Here is a 20,121-nt window from a genome sequence, read left to right as displayed (position 1 = left end):
CATACACAGACTGACAATTCTGTGTGGAAATGGTACTCTGTGCAGCCTCCTGGCAGATCTAGAGCTCTCCCATCAACCAGATTGCCACTGTCTCCATCTTTGCTAAGAGCTAAGACCTCACTGAGTTACTTGTATTGTCTCACCCTTTAGATAAAGTTTCATATTAAACACCTCACAGCACACGTTTATGTAGAGAAACAAGATAAACCAGGTGCCTCGAGTTGCCAAAGAGTGGGTGTGAGTCCACCTGTGCCTGGTTAGGGCAGGCCCCCTATTACCAGGGGGCCAATAAAGGTGGGACACACACCCACAGAGGAAGTTCACTCTGGTGTGAGGCATGAAAAGGTCAGCAGCTTGTCAAACCCTAGGAGCAAGAAAGGCTCTTCCCACTACACATTTATAGATTATAGGTGTTTGCAAAGGTGTGATTTCTAGGTGAATGGCTCTTAAAAAGGTATCCTACCCCTTGGATAAGAAGAAAGTGGATACCTCAGTGCTTAGCCTAGCAATATGGAAGACCTTGCTCCCAGGCTAGGTGAAGGGTGCTTCTACCAGCCTGGATGAAGGCAAAGACTTTTTTTATACTCACTGGTCAGTGATGTCCTATTTTTCTTCCTTCTACTCCCTCCCCTTCACCAAAATGTTAATGAAATTGCAGGACACGTACTCTGCATACTTAAAAGCTCAGTGTACTCTGCTGACTTAGATGTTCTTAGCACATTTGGTTGCTGTTATTTCAACGTCAAATGAAAAGCAAAGCAGGCATGGTTTCTATACAGCTTTCTACAAGGGAACTTGTAGAAAAGAGGCAGAAACGTGTGATTATCTGCACCATTGTTAATGGTAAGATTTTTGTCAAACACCACTTGCCTCAGTGTCTATGGTCTGGGAGATCAAATGCTGTGTTAACTGTCTGATTTAGGGGAAATCCCAGCTTATAATATTTTCAACTAAATTACTGCTCTGAATTTTAGAGTGTTTCTCTCTTCAGTGGATTGCTTTGTTCTTTCCCTGCTCATAACTGTTTTAACTTCAAGACTATAACAATTTTATCTAGATTTATGGAACGTGCCTTCAGGTACAGCAAATTGTTTGATAAACAATGAAACTGGTTTTCTTTGGTTCCTACATCCCCTACACTCCCATCCATAAAAGTGTAACCTCAGATTTCCTAATATTTCTATTTTTTTGCAGTGCACCCAGGTAAGAGTGGAGTCCTCTTCTGCAGCCCTTCTACTCCCTTTCTACATTACTTAAGTTCCTTGTCTTCAATCTGCTTTCCTGTCCTCACTGTTCCCACACACCTAGCATGTCTTTTCCCTTTTTTTCTGGTAAAAGTTGGCAAATGATATGTTTGGTTTGCAGCCTAGGTTCAGATTGCCAAGTTCATGAGTTCATATGGTGGAGGAAACTCAAGGTCTGACTTCTCCTTGGCATGGGTGTGCATCAGAGGATGGTGGTGGCAGATGCCACCAGGGGCTCCATTGCTTTCTTGCCTCTTGTTTCTTATTAAAGGTGCACAAACTTAGTATCTCTGTCTTAAATCTGGTAGAAAGCAACCAAACAACTCAAAGGCTGACTGCCTGAAGTTCTCTTTGGTTAGAAAAGAGTCTCTCAGGATTCTGCAGAATGGAAAAAAAATTCCCCATCTTGTTTAGTCTGCCATAGGGAAAATATCCCTCATTAATGTTAACAGATGTGGGTTTATTTGAATGTAGTATATAGGCTGCTGCAAGCATAGATTGTAGTTCATCACAGCAGGATGGTCTTTGCTACTTCTGCACTTATTGTGCCCTAGGGAATCACTAAATGGCTGTAATATTTTTAATTTGCTTTTCTAATTTAGCATATGAAGCAACCTTAATGTTACTCCTTTGATTTACAATAATTATTTTCATTTTGTTTCTCTGTTTTCCCCAAATTAAAATCTGGATTATAGCAAATCATCAACCTTTTTAATTAAATTTCTTGATCAGGGAAACTGGGAATTCTCAGAGCAGGTATTTGTACTTTAACCTGTTGTGCTCTAAACAGCTTTCTAAAGAATGTGCTAATAAAGAGATGTGTTTGTTGCAGAACAAACAAATGGCAATTGATATGCACGATATTCACTCTGTTTCTACTAAACTATCTTATTATATCTACAATATCAAAATTAAAGTTTACATATCTTATACTTTTTAATCCTTCAGATGTATCTTTCATACGAACCAAACCAAACAACAAAAAAAAGCAGAATTTGCTTACAGAGAATCCAAACCTTTAGCTTTCATATTTTTTTTGTTAGACACCGGTTCCTAAGTTTTACCCACAACTTGCCATGCTGAAAACATCTTCTGGTTAATGAGAAGTATCCGTTTCAGCATGAGACTTCCAACAGGTGCTAGAAGAAAGAGAGCTGCATTTATAAATGCAAAAAAGCAATTAGTAGAGAACATAACTGCCCTATAGCATTAGATACTGAGCCTATTTTTACTGAATATGCTTAATAGTAATGTTTCAGAGAGCAGCCACCAAGGTGATCTCAAATCTAGAAAATATATTCTGAGAACAGTAAAAGGGTGCAACCTATATGGCATTTAAGCAGATGCTTTAAAAGCTATTCAGTACAGTTAGATGGTTAATACAGATATTTAGACATTTTCAATCCTATGTTTTTGATGAAAGAAATGACCTCTGCCAAAAAACCTTCTTCAGCCAGAACCCTTTTTTAATGATACATTCTTGAAATGTGCAAATTATTAATAATTTTTTAAATCTATAACAGAAACATTTCAATGCTTAATCACATAGCAGTCCACGGATCTGGTTCATCCCAGTGATGAAGCCCAAGTCCTCCCTTCTGCAGCACCATGCAAAGGAGCTCTCCATTTCTCCTGCCACCAAGGTGCCAAGGGACATCTTGTCTGCTAGGCATTACCTGTCCAGAGGCTGCTGCACATCTGCAGAAAACTCCTTCAGAGTGTGTTGTCATTCCTTGAGACCATTGCCATACTTGATTGTCCCAGTGTTAGGTGAAAAACTGGGATGACAGCAAATTTCTGACCCCTAAGAGCAGAAAGAATTTCTCGGGAAAACACGTCAGGAACACTTTGTTTGTTTGTTTGTTTTTCTGTTGTTTTTTTTGTGTGTGTTTTTTGTTTGTTTGTTTGTTTTGTTATTGTAATTGCCAGTGCAATTACCACCTTTGAGAAATGCTCAGGGTCCTGGCAAACCTCTCAAACCATTGGGTCAGAATTCAGTATCTTGTCTAGACACTGTACTAATCTCACAGTTCTGATCCAGCCAGTGCTGCAGCATTAATATGCACAAGCTGAAGCAGTGTGCCTGGCAAAGTGATGGGTAAGGATGCAGATTGTCTAGAAGTGAGTTTTTTAATGTAAAGTTTGAGTTATTTAAATCAGGAAAACACTTGTACTCCAAAATTGCCACTGCCCCTTTAATAAAATGCCTGGATGTGCACCCAGCCCTGGCCAAGTGCCTGACTGTCTTAATTTAAACTTTGGCCAACTAAACAGCAATAATGGACCATTAAGAATCCAGATGCAAGGTAGAGCCATTTACAAGTGGATAGGCTATTTGTTTACAGATTGCTTTATTTTTCTAAACAAAACATGTTTTCCAGTGTGACTTACTGGATGTGTTTTCTACACTGACAGCTTATAGAGTCCACGATTTGCTTTTTGAATGCCTTCAAAGGTAGGAGACTTGGCTATTTCTTTTCTGTTTTAAGAGGACTGCACTGATGATTTCTGTATATGTAACTGTTGATGAACTTGTAAAGAGGATTTAGGAGAGATATTTGTATTTAACAGATTACCTTTTTTCTAATTTTTATATTTAAAATAAATTATTGTAAATTACAGGCATTTTTTGTAAATAATTTTTAGTGGAGATCAGTTTTATCTAGAAATATGTTGAATTGCTCACTTAAATGTAAAGTTCATTAGAGTATACTGTCATTGTGTTGTCTATCGAAAATATGTGACATTAATATTATGTTAATGTATTGAGTTTAATTACTAAGTTTCTTAGAAGATTGGGGTGTTCATAGTGATGCTTCAGACCTATGTAATAGATCTACATCCCCAAATATCTAGATCTTGCTTTATTCCTAACAATTATGAAACAAACTATGTTCTGTGTTTTCTATAACATTTCTGCTAATTTAGTATAACTATATTAACAAGATCCATTCATAACAATTTCTTTTGCCTTTCTTTGTTAGATATTCAAATGAATGCTAAAGACTGCACTGACTTTTTTTAAGAAGAGGGAGCACTGTGTTTTTTCTACACATATTTCTTCTCTAATAAAACAGGTTCTAATATACACGTTGAGCTGCAGTTGGGATTATATTGGCTGCTGTGCTTAAATCATCCACCCAATGACTTTTTATAATTGTTTTTTATATGTTGCCTCTAGAATTATACTTCCCACAACATGCATGCTGTATGTAAAGTAGCTGTATTTAATTATTTGCATCTGTTAATGAAGTATTCACAAGTGGTTTTTTACTTTTAATAGGAAGGAAAAGTCATCTAATTTGGGATCAAAGTCACTATGTGGAAAAAACATTTTTTCTTTTGCTTTTTATTTCTGTCTGTGACAACAAACCATACAGTATATGGGCAAAACAGGAAGAAAGGGAAGAATTCTTATTCTCTCATGGCAAAAGATGAAGGTAAAATAATATTTTTAGCATTTCTGATAAGCCATGTTTTATATCTCTGCATATTTCGAGGTAATTAGCTAGTAATTGACAACTGATGGATGCACTTGCAAAATGTGATTTATATTGCTTGTCAGGCCAGGAAGATACTGTGGTGACATTTAATTGATCATGGACTCCAGTCTGATTATCATTGACATACATTTCTCTTTTAAGATAACTGATAAGGATCCTAATATATAGTTTGAAATTTCATGTGGAAAATTTTGTAAACACAATCAACTAAGATGATGAAAGGATTCCTTTAAGACCCTAATTTGAAAGTTTTTGTCTGCAGACTGCATTTATTAATCTTCACATAAAGTAAAGTAACTTAAATTTAGTTACTTGGCTTCATTAGAATTTATTGGCATTTATAGTGAAATTTATCCTAGAATTTTTACTAGGGAGACGTTGGAGAAGCTGTTTGAGAACTGGGATAGTTGCAGAGAATTATCTGAAATCTATTGTGCAGGTGTGATTAACTGTGATTAAGATTTAACTTTCTTATTCCATTGCAGGTGATACGTGTCTCATTGATATAGTCTTCATCTTGGACAGTTCAGAAAGTGCCAAAAATCAGTTGTTTGCTTTGCAGAAGAACTTTGTTCAAGGCTTAGCTGACAGCATATTCCAGATGAAGGCAGTTAAGTCTCAGAAGTACAATGTCAAACTAGCAAGCATGCAGTTCAGCAGCACAGTCAGCATAGATAACCCCTTTGCAGTCTGGAAAAATGTGCAGAATTTTAAAGATAAAATCAGTTCTCTGGGCTTTATTGGCCATGGTACCTACTCCTATTATGCAATTTCCAACGCCACTCAGATGTTTAAAACTCAAGGTCGGAAGAGAAGTGTGAAAGTGGCTATTTTGATGACTGATGGTGAGGATCATCCAAACAGCCCTGATGTCCACAGTGTAGCCACAGCAGCCAGGAGTCTTGGAATACATTTTTTTACCATTGGCCTTTCTAAGAAAAAAGTCCAAGAAGAAAAATTGCGTCTGGTATCTGGTGATTCACCCTCTAAACCTGTCTTATGCCTGGATGATCAGAACCTGACAGCTGATGTAGCACTGGAACTGGTAAGTAACACTCGTGTTAATCTTGTCACCCATCTATCCATGGCAGATTGCGTTTGACTTTGACTTTTGGTAAATCCTGAAGGCACTGAAGAGGTTTGCAGGTGAACTAGGGCTGGAATCAGCCTTAGGTTTGCAAGTTCATGAAGATTGTGAGATCATGTGGGACATCTGCAAGGGCTGGGCTCCCATGTTGGTAGGAGAGGGGCTTAAGAATTAACTTCAACAAAGTCTGCTGAAGGCAATAAATTTTTTTTTATTTACTTGAGTTGGGTCAGGTTTCCAAAGTACTGTAAATCTGCCACTGCAGTTATTAGTTAAGGACACACAGCTCTTTGCCCTTTTAGTGCAGCTTAAAGCACACATAAGAAAAGGTAAGGAATACTGCTTAAGTAATTTCATATTTTAGAGTAAACAGAAGTTTTGCTGGGAGAGAGATGTCAGCTGGACTTGACCTGTCTCCCTTCTGAGCAATGATGTGCGAAATGTTGGAGTGGCCTAGGAAGTCTGTGGGGTTTAAAATCCTAGAAAATATTTTGAAGTACGAGAAGACTATGCAAGTAATAAATTTAGATAATTTGGAGGACAGTAATTCTTACAAAATATGACAGCTTAAATTCAGAAGTAGTCCATATAGAACGTATGTAGTATTTTTGGTAGTCTCTTAAAGATGGTAAAAAAAAAAACACAATTCAGAAACCTTAAAATGAGAAATGGAAACTAACTAATTGATAATGTGTAAAAATAAAATATTATGTTGTGCTACTAAGCCCACGGGTGGAGATGTCCCAGATACAGTAAGTGAAAAGCATTTCTGAAATAATCCCTGTTGTTGCGAGTCTGTGTTTCATATCTGTGAAGGTCTGTATTTACAAAAGAAAAATTCTTCCCTGAGATCTCACAGAATGGGGCTGTCATGAGGAATGTTTTTGTGATGTGTGTCTGCTGTGTCAGGAATCAAGACACTGGGAGCTTCCTCCTCCCAGCCCCTCTCCAAAGAGATGTGTGCTTGAACAACAGTAGCCCAGGTGCACTGCCCACTGATGGAAGGAAAGGATGTTTCCCAGCACACAGGATGTGTCTCTGAGCATATGATAATACTTTGGGAGGTAACTTGTTCTCATGCATAAGGCTGATAAAATCACTTATTCCTTCCACTATATGTTATGCTAGTAAGGCCTTCCATAGTAAGGTCTTTCACTAGAAGTTGCCTTTTATTCCCTTTGTTCATATTGTTCCTTATTATTTTGTATTTAGCTGTCCCATTACATCTCATTTGTTGTCTGATCATTATGGTTTTGCATAAAATAGGCTCCTATTCCTACTGGAGAACCTTTTTTCTTAAGAGTAGTTCCACAGACTGATCCTTGCTACAGCGAGGAAGAGATGGATGAGGGTATTCACATTCACCTTAGAAATTCTCTAAAATACAGAGAAAAAATGGTTAAATTAGTATTCTATTCAATTAAATGTGCATGAAAGTAATATTTTTCTTTTCCTTTTAGGAAACCTTGCTACAGAAGCAGGTAGGTTTTTTGAGTTTTGTGTGTTTTGATTACTCGTATTCGTACAAGATCTCCTGATTCCTGCTTCTTCTGTAGTGCAGCAGTAATCCAGGAGACTCCCTCCTTGAGTAAAGTTTCTGACCATGGATTTATTTTAACTTTTAACAATTTCATCCATCTCTGTTCTGCCTAAATCTGCAACTTCTGTTCATTAGTGGGTAGTATCAACATTAAGACAGAAAAAACTTGTACTAGAAAGGAATTGGACTGGTGCAACACTTGCAGGTTCATTAGTGGTCTCATCACAAGCAATAACAATGTAAAAATGGTCCAAAAATTATGTAACTTTCACTGTACTCTATGCTATGTACAGAGTACCTTAAACATTTGTAGTTACAGTAGTATCAGATTTATATTTTTTGTTGCTTTAAATAAATCAAGCAACTGTTTTTGATAGGGCTATACAGAAATGTAATGTTGGTCATATAAGAAATATATATATTAGAAGATCATTTATTTCCTGTTAAGCCCCTCTTATTTTCTTTAGTCTGTGAGTAGGCAAAACCAGAGTTTAAAACTTTGAAATAACACATTTGAAAAATGTTCTCCTTAATGTTTCTATTTACCTTTTAGTGTGTGTGGAAGAACTGTGCATGTGAAAAGGGAGCAAAAGGAGACAAAGGTGATTCTGTAAGTATGCATCCATTGAAAAGACTCTAAAATTTGAATTTTAATTTTTAATCATAATCACATACTACTTGATAAATAAATTTATATTCTTAGGTAATAAAACATTGTAGATAAATAGGTACTTGATTTTGAAGGCCAAATAAGAAAGTTATTCTTGAATCTTGAACCAAGAAAGGAAAGGTCCATTAGCCAGTGGTTCTACTTCCACTGGCAACTTCTGTTTCTGTAAAGGATAGATATTCAAAAAGCTGATTGTGACAGTGTATATTAAGAAAGGTCTAAACCTCTGCCTCCAACACTTGTTTTCTCTTGTTTATTCCAACACATAGCTGTTTCTTGGCTCTGGTAAAGAAGAGAGAAGGGGAGCCCATGACCTCTCTAATCCCTTCTGTATCTTTTATACACAGACAAGCAGGGTGCATCAGAGGCTTTTGACTTTCTCCCTAAACAGAAAGCAACTGGTCAACCATGTGCAGAAGGTTATGGCTCCCTGTTTCCAGCTTAAACATTAAGATCCAAGAATTTCAACTTATTTTATCCAAAATTATTAGATGTAACCTCTTACATATTCATTTTTTATGTATGCATATGCACCAAGCTTTCTAGTCCACACCTTCATGATCCTCCAAACAGTAATGGGGTAATATTTTTTTATTTGGGGCCTGCTGAACACCAAGCTGTTCTGTAAACAGTTGTTTGTTTTTATTTTTTTAAGCAGAGAATCAAATAGTGGGAGGGTAACTCTGAAAAGTGTGAAGAGGAACTTTCCTGGTTTGATTTTCAAATTCTCAGTTAGAAACGTATTTATCACAGAAGATCAATTTTAAAAAGTCCCATGTACCTTATAATAATTTTTTTTTTTAATTAGCTAAGTGAATGTAGTGTCCCATGTGCCTTACCTGAATCAGCGTGGGCTTCTGCCTAAGCTTATTCCTGGATGATTTTGGCCATCCAATCACTATCACAGATAGTGATTTCCCACTTTCCTGTAATAAAAATTTCCTGCTTTGTTTCAGGGCAGTGCTGGTAACAGAGGGGAAAAAGGTGAGCCAGGACCAAAAGGAAGCAAGGTAAAGTAAATTCAAAAAAATAAAACAAATTTATATCTCGTTTTATTCCAACCATAGAAGTGAATATAGCAAAGAAAAAAATATGCTAAAATACAATTCAAAAGGCTGGCTTTTGACATGAGCACTTTATAGTTATCTGTTTTGGAAATGAAAGAGAAAAATTTGAAACTGAACTGCTACCAAGTAACACTGCCTATCATTTCAGTTTTTGTCTAAGGGCAAGAGGTCTCAGAATCCAGCTGGAGGCTCTCCAAGCTCCATAGATCTTTCTAAAAGTACAGAAATCTCTTCAGCAGAGCAGCTTTTTCTGATGTTTGTGGCTGAGTTTTCCATGTTAATGTTCAGAATTGTGTGCCCTTGGCTGTGGGAGGAGGGAGTGTGGAAGTTTGTAAATAGGAAAAGCAATTCCTTCTTTTTAAATAGTGTTTTTGGTTTTAGTGTAAAAGTGATAAATGATACCTATTTCAGCTGTATTCCTTTGCTCCCAATAGGGTGATGCTAAAAAAGGAGATCCTGGAGAAAAAGGTGAAGAGGTATGTGACTGCTACAGTGCCAACTCCTGTCTGCTCTTTTCATCTATACTGAGAGAAAACAGTCCCACCAGATACTTAAGTACAGACAGGGGTTGCTACTGGCAAAAGGAACTTTTAAAGTTTTCTGATCTTGTGTTGACTTGCATTGGTCTGTCCCAAAGAGAGAACTGAAGATGTCATCACTAAAAACACCTAGATAGTTCTCATACAGTTTCTGGCATCTGATATTGATCAATCCAATTTAAAAGTCCCATTTAAATGGTAGTGTTTGTCTTCTCAGAAGTTGCCAAGCGGGTTGGTGTATTTACAGCTAATGTTATGAAGAAAAAAAACACATCTGCATTTGCAGAAAATTATATGTTAAATGATTCCAGAAAGGTATTTTATTGTGAATAGCTAGAATTCTGAAATAGAATCTTTTACCTTTTTTTTTCCTACTTAAATTAGCTGTATGTTATGATTTTGCTCTCCATTTTATATTTTCCTTTTTTTTTATTATTTATTTTTGAATAGGGAGCTCCTGGCTACAAGGGAGACAAGGTAAGGTTTTTATGGAGTATCAGTCTGAAAATAGATTTTCACTTCCTGACAGTGTATGTGAAAGAATGGAAAGAGGAGTATGTCTTGTCTTTTTGTCATGAGAGCTCCTAGTGCAGTCCTTAGAAGTAAATTAATCCTTTATGCAAATGTTTGCAGACTGGCTTGTTTGAATTAAAAATGAAAAGAAAAAAACAGTCAGACAATGTAACCTAACAATAAAAAGGAAAATGTCAAATACCAAAAATAAAGTTGCTGGGTGGAAAAAGAAAGTTGAGGTTTGAATAAGAGGTTAATGTGAAATGGTTACTATAAACACAAATAGATGTGACAGCCATTAGCATTCAAAAAAAACCACAAGGAAGTTTACTTTTAAAGCTGATTATACCTTGCAAAGGCTAGATTAAAAAAAAAAAAAAAATCCTACAATAGGCTTTCCAGGAAGCTGAAAAATTACACACTTGAGTGACTTACAAGATTCTGCAGCCAAAATTTACATTGCAAACTGGACCATCATAACCAGAACAGCAACAGAGATAATCCCATTTTGATTTTGCTTGGTTTGGACACTTATTTCTCTACAACAATTGGTAATAAAAGCAGCACCTCTCTGAGTTTTTGTAGTCATTAGAAACATGCTTCAGTCAATTTATTACTTTTTCAGTGAAAAATGGACTCATGCATCTACTTTTCCTATGTCTATTGATATGTTAAATCATCAGTGGAACTATTAATTCTCTTTTTGTTCCATTTGAATAGCAAGCTCACAACTGTTATTCAGGAGAATCTTAGACATCACAGTAATGAAATCAGAATATAGAGAGGCTCTCTGGAGGCAGTGCAGGGAGGGAAAAAATACAGCAAAACTTGTTAGTTATTAAATGTATTTTCCTCTTATAATGTAAAATATATGTCTTGAGAACAGCAGACCATATTTTCTACAGATCATATGTAATAGTGCCACTGTCAGGTCCTCAGAATCAACTAAACTTCTTGTGCTACTGAACTGCTTCCATAGTTTCTAATGCATGTAATCTAATCAAAACATCTTGTTTAATTGTTAACCTTTTGATTCTTATAAAGGGTGAAAGAGGAGAATGTGGATCTCCAGGAATAAAAGGGGAAAGAGTAAGTATGACTTGTATTTGAACTGTTTCACACTGATGAAGATGCATTCACTCTTCTATGTAGTCCTCCTCCTCTTTTAACCTGAAGTGCTGAAGTGATACAAGTGAATATAGATTTTTACCTGTTTTTTACACTCTGAAAGATGGAAGGACAACCTACTCCTAGGTCCCTGTGAACAGGTTTGTATGAGTATGGCAAACCACTGATTTACAGTTAGAGTTGGTGATTATTACCAACTCTATTGCCATTGATCATTCTGTTGAAGCACACTTTTTGTCTTAACATCCATACTATTCTCACCTTTATAAAAGACCAACCTGGAAAGTTTTCAGTTTCAGGAACCTGTTATTTGATGCATTGAAGGTCAGAATGAGGAAATATTAAAAGAAGCAATATTTGTCACAAAGAGAAAAGGGCATCAGACTATAATAAAAGTCTGAAGGCTGAGAAAATCTTTTGAGATGCTGGAGTTCAAAATGGAAGCAAGTGACTCATAAAAGGCTGAACTATCAATGGAAAAGGAGAAAGAGTTGCATCTCTCAGAGGAATAAGGAAAAAATCATAACTTCTTTATCCAGACAATATGTGAAAAATAGCACGAGGTTATGTGAAATGTCTACTGAGATAAAAGGAAGCTGTTCAGAAGCTGGCAAAGAACATAATCAAAGCAGCCAAGAAATCAGAATGTAGAAAACATATGCCAGGGCTGCTGGAAATTTACTTGATTCATTTCTGTTGAGGACAGTGGTGAAAAAAATGTTTGCCATCTGCAGAAGTTCAGAGATTATAGCGGATTATCAAATTCAAGAATTTAGTGAATGAATGAAAATAAGTCACTTACAGAATTCCCAGCTTCACATTTACAAATGAAGAAGGTAGAACAAAAGAATTTATTTTGTTTTAAGATGTTTTGTTGGACAAAAATTATTAGAAACAGAACATAGATGGCCAAATGTATGACAAGTATATCCAGTATTTCAAGGTGGATTTTTAATTTCAGTGATGTATTTTGAAGCATAATTGGCAGTCGTGTTCTCTGACTTGGAAATGCTGCATTTTGGACTAATTGGACTATATCCAGCAGAGGTTTTGATACTGCAAATCTGAGTTTCTTCAAAAGCTGTCCAGACTTGAAATTCAGCCATTTCATGTTCAGCTTTGAAATAAAAACTGACTCCAATTATACGTATGTATTCTACCAGAAGTGGCTAAAATCAAATCAGCTGTCCCTGGTGGCCAAGGAGCCAAAGCCAGCAAGTGGAAAATTGTTAAATAATTCTGAATGTGAATTGTTAGGAGAAGACAGTTGGTGGTGTATGGCTGAGTAGGGATCACAGTGACATAGCACAACCCCAAGCAGCGCTACAGGCTGGGCACAGAATGGTTGGAGAGCAGCCAGACAGAGAGGGACCTTGAAGTTTGGATTGACAGGAAGCTGAACATGAGCCAGCAGTGTGCCCAGGTAGCCAAGAAGGCCAATGGCATCCTGGCCTGTATCAGGAACAGCGTGGCCAGCAGGTCCCAGGAAGTGATTCTGCCCCTGTACTCAGCGCTGGTGAGGCCACACCTTGAGTCCTGTGTCCAGTTCTGGGCCCCTCAGTTCAGGAAGGAGATTGAGGTGCTGGAGCAGGTCCAAAGGAGGGCAACTGGGCTGGTGAAGGGATCCAGCACATATCCTATGAAGAGAGGCTGAGGGAGCTGGGGCTGTTCAACCTGGAGAAGAGGAGGCTTGGGGGAGACCTCCTCACTCTCTACAACTCCCTGAAAGGAGGTTGGAGCCAGGTGGGGGTTGGTCTCTTTTGCCAGGCAACTCTCAGCAAGACAAGAGGGCATGGTCTCAAGTTGTGCCGGGGGAGGTTTAGGTTGGACATTAGAAAGAATTTCTTTACCGAGAGGGTGATCAGACATTGGAATGGGCTGCCCAGGGAAGTAGTGGATTCTCCATCCCTGGAGATATTTAAAAAGAGACTGGATGTGGCACTCAGTGCCATGGTCTGGTAACTGCAGCGGTAGTGGATCAAGGGTTGGACTTGATGATCTCTGAGGTCCCTTCCAACCCAGACGATTCTATGACTCTATGATTTGTCAGGGCTAATAGAGGTTTAAAATATCACACATCTTGAAAAATGCAGCAGTCTGCTTGTGCCTCTGTGCGTGGACATGTTATTTTAAAGAGAAGAAAGAGAACGAGGAGACCAATAAACTATTTGCTAAGAGCTATTTTTCTGTTAGAAATAAATTATAACTTGAATATTGGATCAGCTGGGCTTGTAATCCCATAGAATATGCATTTTGGTGACTGAATAAAAAATTGCACAGTAGAAAGATTTGTGAACTATCTTCAGTGATGGTAACTGGTAAGAACTCATTACATGGAGAAATGACAGCTAATGAATTTTTTTAAATATGGCATTTTAAGATTTTTTTTTTAATGTGCTTTTAGAAAACATTAAAATGATTAGTGGGATTCTTCCCTGCTACTGATCAGCAATTTGAGTGAGACAGTTACCTGAAGTTATTCTGGTATAAGCATTGCAGCATTTTTTTAAGAGTTCTGTACCTAATATATTACTAGAAAGTGAATTTAGAGACCTGTAGCAAATAACAACTGGTTAATCATGTAGCTAATATGTTTAGTAGTCATACACAGTGTTTGTTGTACATAAAAGGTATTTTAACCAAATATCAAATATGGAATGTTAGATGGAGTCACTGAATACAGAATGAGACCAGCAATACTCTGGAGAATAAATTCCCTAGAAAGTGCTTCAACAGAGGCAGGAATCACTACACGTACACTGCAGTTTTCAATACATTAAAGCAGATAATTTCAATTTTCTATTAATCTGATTCTTTAATTTTACATTTCCTCAGGGTCTGGAAGGTCCTTTTGGCCCTAGGGGACCTCGGGGACCTCAGGTAAGGGAACTAAGAACTTCCAAATAAAAAGAAAACACATTATTTCTTCTTTCTATGTACAACCTATCAGCCCTGTGGAGAGCAGCACATTTGGTACATGAGTCACCAGGAGAGCAGAATCTGGCATATCTTTGTCTTTTGGAAATAATATTCAAAGAAAAAGTCTAGGCTGCTGCTCCTGCTACTTAAAGCTACTCAGAGGTGTGTGGCCCACTTGGGCTTTCCAAATGCAGTTTCTCTTACTTGTATAATCATGCCCTGCATTACCCCTACTTGATAAATTCCTCATATTACCTGGCAGCATCCACCTGTATCTTGGGAAGCCTCCTAAAATATAAGGCAGCCAGAAAGACTAAAGTTTGTTGGAGATATTAAAATCTGTAGTAGTTGTTTAAAAACCTGAGAAATTAGTCAGACAAAACCTCAGTGCTAGTAGGAGCAGAAATTGTTACCACTCTCAGATCAGTGATTATTCCTTTGTTATCTGTGCAGAAATTCAGATAGTCCTCTTTTTGCTTTTCAGTAGCTAAAGAGGGTTGTTCCTGTCTTTGTGTTTTGTACAACCTGTGTAATTTCCATTTTAAAAATGGTTCTAGATACAAAAAGGTCTGCTGTATGGAAAAGAGATATCAGATACCAGTCTCCTAGCAGATCCATAGGTACTGTGGACTGATGATGACTGCAGTTTCCTGCTCTACTGGGCCTAATTTTTGGTTATATGAAAGAAAGCATATGAAAGAAAGAGTAACAGAAACTTATGGCATGGTATTAGGAGTCATAAATGCCATTTTCAATGCTTTAAAATTAGGGTTTTCTTCTTTCCTTTTCCTTGTCAATGGACATGCAATAATGCTAGAAATATATTAATTTACTGGTTTTGCTCCACTAACTCTGTCTGGTAAACAAATAGTAAAGATGTCACCTGTGCTCCAAAAGATGACATTTATTTATTCTTGCTTATTAAAAAATGGAAGTACATGAAATCTTAAAGATTTTTGGTCAATTTTGACAGGAATTAATGAGACAAATCAGATCACCAGCAATTCACTACATAAATTCAACTCTACATGCAATGTATGTTCAGTTTTGCACACTTGGCAAAATAGCAGCTGCTCTTGCAAGTCAAGCCATCTCTAAATTCTCATACAATGACATAACCTGATTATTTTAAGGCAATTTTTTTTTTCCAATGCAACATCACCACAATTGCTCCTGCATTATCTCAGTTTTGAGCTTTAGTAGGATGGTCTACACTCAATGTACATTTGAAATGGTCATTTAAAACTAATAATCCCAACTTCTGGAAAATGTAAATAGCTGAATGTGCCACTGTTCAAGAGGACTAATCAATGGTTACAAGCTTTTAGTTTATTTAATTCTGAGCTATGAGGACTAAGCAGTTAGCATGAGAACTACAACCTACTTAAAGACCAAAAGGAAGATAGCATGTGATGAGTGTGAGAATGATTTATTTTAAGTATTTATATTAACAGATTATATTATATATTTCTGTCTTTGCACACCCTTCCTCAAGCACATACCTGACTGCTGGGACATTTGTCCATCTTACATCATGATCATAATTTTTTCCTCAGTTTATAAAAATGTGTATTTTGTAAGTCTCTTTTGGAAATGCTTTTCAAGTACTGAGATTTTAAAGAAGTGTTTTGTTTCTTTATATGAGACTGAGACACTGTGAAAATAAAGTAGAGTTTGCTTCTTTTGAAAATTGTTTGACGGAACACAATGGTTGTAGTGATGGCAGGGAGTTAAAATTATGTCAGCTCATTACTAGAGATGTAAGGAAAGCAGTTTCTGACAAGTGGAACTTAATAGGATGTGACAGCTTCATGTATGTGCTTGGGCAGAGGAGAGAATGTGAAAATATGACAAAGTCATGAGCAGGAGAAGAAAGGAATCACAGTCTTAAGATAAATAGGTGCATTTCACATGGTGTAGTAAGATATTAACAATACTCAATGTGTTGGACATTTCTCCAGATGTGACATAGAAAACTCTTGTCCTTCTGAGCTCAGCATTATACCACATTTTACTGTGCCCTGTTGAGGCCAATTTCAAAAGAAAATACATGCAAGTCATTGTATATTTTGGCTTTCATGTAGGGTATCAGCGGACCTCCAGGTGAGCCAGGCCCAAAAGGCATTCAAGGAAGTAAGGTAAGATGTAGTTGTTTATGTGTAGATGTTCTTTAGATAAAGAATGAGTTTGCAACCCAGTGTAGATTCTTTACTACCCTTTTTCTTCAGTAGTTTTTTGTTGGTGTCCTTTGCATAGCAGTGATGTACACCACCTGTTTGGTGAACCATGATGTCATTATGTTCTGAAGGCTTTGCATTGTTGGCACATCCAGCTGGTTCTCCATCTGGGTCTCTGAGAGCATTTTGTAGGACCACAAGAGAGTGCTACAAAAGACCAGCCTAGGGTCACAGCAATTAGGTTGGACTTTAAATCATTTGAATACGTCTTGGCTTCTGCCATCACTTGAGAAGTTTCTTCTGGAATAGTTTTGACTAAAATGCCTTGTGTTTACAGATTTTAAGTAGTTCTAGGTAGTGGTGATAAAATATTTAGACTGAGTCTTTAAAGTAATTTATAATTACTTGCAAAAACTCAAGACGCTCTTGAAATTGGTAGAGGTGTAATATTTGATGATGGTTAATGCTGTATTTATTTTTAAAATACATCATTTAGACTTAGTGACTACAGCTTGTGAAGCAAAATCAGTTGGATAAAGTATCTGATTAATTTTGGCAGCCTAGCTCTAGGTTTGCAAAGCCTTGGGGAGCTGCCTTATGTGAATAGAGTTTTCTTGCCCATGGGCCACCTTTGTTCAATACAGAAAGATCTTCCAGGTATCAGTTTGAACTAATGACAAAGATTTGCTCCACAGGATTATTGATAGCCTGGTTAATACAATACCATATCTAAGTTAAACAAGGTAACAAAATTCACACAAAGCAATCTGCCAAAGATGCAATATTTAAACATTTATGTTTTGTATTTCATTCGAAGATTGACAGAAATAAATTTAGATGTAGGAAATGTTTATCGTAAAAAGTTTGGAATGCTGCCATTCATCATGATTTTCTTCTTCCTGACAAGTGCTTTTTCATACTTCTAACTTCCCAAGAAAATGCTTGATTAGGAAAGCAGCTACAGAATATTTCAAAAGTGGGGAAATAAAGAGGATGATGGGTCTGAAAGAAGTTATTCATACATCTGGTGGAAAATTCATGCTTCTCTTTAACGTCAGCACAGAAAATGACAGTGATTTTTTTATCTGTCATTTCACACTGATGAGTCCAAGATACACTTACAGATACTTTTATTATACACTAAAATGTGTTTGTTGAATGTTTTTTGTCCTCTTGTGTCAGCATCTTCACACCCTTTCATGCCTGTAAAGTACGTGCAGCTCTCTCTATAATTCGTATAACTGGATATAATATTTTTGGTCTCTTGTTACACTTAGCTGCAGATTAGCATATAAACATGGAAGAAAGTTCCCTCTTTTTTCAGTTTCCAACTCTGCAACCTTCAATTTAAAGTGTCTAGTCAAGGTTTTTTTCAGGCTCAGATATCTATTATAATAAAAAACTTTTCCAGACAAGTTTAATTAATACACTTAGGTAATCATACTTAAGGTGTACAGCAGAAACATACATATATTTAGAGGTTATCTCTTGTCTATACCTAGTGCTAAAATCAACCTTTGGCATTGGGGAACTTATTTGAAATGAGTGAAAAATTTGTTAATGATCAGTACAGATAATCAGTGGTTGTCCACAGTTTAATAAATACCCATTCAACTAGTAAAGGTCAAGGCCTTTTGGTTCAGACACAAAACAGTCTTTCCATATCTTTTGTCCTACTATAGGATTATTCAATTGCTCTTTTAAAATCAGTTTTCATGACACATAATACAATATCTCTGCAAAGTGGCAGTTATTTATAACTTCCTTGGATAGAAGTCTATTCTTAGTGCAGTTCCTTATAACCGTGGCCTTTCCCTGTGAATAGTTTCTGCTTTTTGAGCAGGATCTGGTGACTTCACTGCAGTTCAGCAGAGCTAAAGGCAGTTGCATGGCATGGCATGTGACATAACACAGCACACTGTAGAAAAAAAATCCACAGAGGCTTAAGGACAACACGTAGTCACCAATATGGTTAAAGTGAAGTCGTCCATTAACAATTCACACTCACTTTATATAGAGCCCTTGTTTATACAACGATATCTTGCAGGTGGCTCGATCTTGGCCACAAATTCTATTCTCACAGAACTTCTGCTGGCTAATCATTACTCTGCTATTCTTCTTTTCTACTGCCAGCTTCCTTATTTTTTTCTCATAGCTCATCTTTCAGTAACCTTGGAACTAGGTCTCAAGACCCTTAGCTTACTCTAGCTAAAGCTAAATAGTCAGCATTGCTCACGTCTGTTTTCTTCCAGACAGTTTCCCAACAGCACACTGCCACCAGACACTTTCATTCATTGTTACTGGGCCATGTCGAGGTTTGGAAGAGGAGATTCAGTTCCTCAAACTCCTAACTCCAGATCAAGCTGAGCCTCCGGATGTTTTGGGTCTCATTTTTGAAGCCTACAGCTCAGTCATACATCTGGCCAGCTCAGTCCATCCCATCCCACACCTCTGCTGGGTGCTGCCGTGCCCTTCTCCCACTTTGCAGGGCCAGCAGCAGACACAGCTGAGGACATGTCCTCTGTGTGCTGCCTTGATGCTACTGGCTCTTGGTATCCACTAGCAGGAAAGGGATGATGTCAGTGTAACTTCAGCTCATTTATTTTGACTTATCTGAAGCAAGGCAGAGTGGAGTCCATGGAGCCCAACAAATTCCTTAAAAGAACTTTTCACACCTTACTTCTTCTGTTAGCCATATACATTTCTTATTTTCTCAGTGTGAAGTCTTACTGGCTGCACAATACTGTACTTCCATCCCTTGTTGTGATATTGCTTTCTCATATTTATCCAGTAATGAATGGAATCTCTCTCAAAGTCCCACTGCCTGCATTGATGGGCTTCCCACTGACTACAGCAGGAACACAGCCAGCCTGCTTCTATGTAGGCATCTAAGTTTAGGAGTGATCATATGGACCTGAAGCACCTCTTAAAGTCTTTCTTATGCACTTCACAGTCAGACCTTATCTTAAATAATCTCTTTAGTATACAAACAAACTTCATCACTTTACTTTCACCCTGTTTTTGAATCATGTATATGTCCAACAACCTACACCCTGCACAGAATGCAGCTCAGCACAAAAACTAAACCCAGTTTTTGCTACTAAGCAAACTTTTAAAAACTTTATTTGCATTTCTGCAAAGTTACAACATTGCAAGAACATCTCAATAGGTTCCTCACCATAAATTCAAACCTTCTTCATGAAGAGGTTGAGGCACATAAAATTTAGATTCTGGTTCTACAAAAAATGAAAATGCATGTCAAATTACCTTATATTATTATTGATTTACCCAACTAAATATATTTCCATTAAACCAAATGCTGAACTTGAATGATAACATAGAAGCTGCAGCATATTGTAAAGCAGAACAACCTTAAGAGAAGAATATTGGATAATAACAGGACATTTTGCTCAAGCACTGATACAAATTGGGAACTGGCCATTTTCATAGAATCATAGAATCATAGAATTGGCTGGGTTGGAAGGGACCTCTGAGATCATCGAGTCCAACCCTTGAACCACCGTTGCGGTTGCTAGACCATGGCACTGAGTGCCACATCCATAGAATCATAGAATCATAGAATAGGCTGGGTTGGAAGGGACCTCAGAGATCATAGAGTCCAACCCTTGATCAGCTACCGCCACAGTCACTAGACCATGGCACTGAGTGCCATATCGAGTCGCTTTTTAAATGTCTCCAGGGACGAAGAGTCCACCACCTCCCCAGGCAGTCCG

The 20,121-nt window shown here is 37.3% G+C and overlaps 1 protein-coding gene across 1 annotated transcript in view; it reads left to right on the top strand.

Annotated features, from left to right (window-relative positions):
• Positions 1-4,563: 4,563 nt before the first annotated feature.
• The window catches only part of COL28A1 (collagen type XXVIII alpha 1 chain), a 54,912-nt gene continuing 39,354 nt past the window's right edge, over positions 4,564-20,121 (top strand). Inside the window, exons 1-10 of the mRNA XM_030445640.1 lie at positions 4,564-4,684; positions 5,233-5,792; positions 7,295-7,315; positions 7,928-7,984; positions 9,001-9,054; positions 9,546-9,587; positions 10,101-10,127; positions 11,208-11,252; positions 14,127-14,171; positions 16,295-16,348. Coding sequence (XP_030301500.1) covers positions 4,564-4,684; positions 5,233-5,792; positions 7,295-7,315; positions 7,928-7,984; positions 9,001-9,054; positions 9,546-9,587; positions 10,101-10,127; positions 11,208-11,252; positions 14,127-14,171; positions 16,295-16,348 — 1,026 coding nt within the window. The remainder of the gene's footprint in view (positions 4,685-5,232; positions 5,793-7,294; positions 7,316-7,927; positions 7,985-9,000; positions 9,055-9,545; positions 9,588-10,100; positions 10,128-11,207; positions 11,253-14,126; positions 14,172-16,294; positions 16,349-20,121) is intronic.

This window comes from Calypte anna, chromosome 2 (genome assembly GCF_003957555.1).
Source record: "Calypte anna isolate BGI_N300 chromosome 2, bCalAnn1_v1.p, whole genome shotgun sequence".
NCBI lineage: Eukaryota > Metazoa > Chordata > Aves > Apodiformes > Trochilidae > Calypte > Calypte anna.
This window is presented reverse-complemented; position numbering and strand designations above follow the sequence as displayed.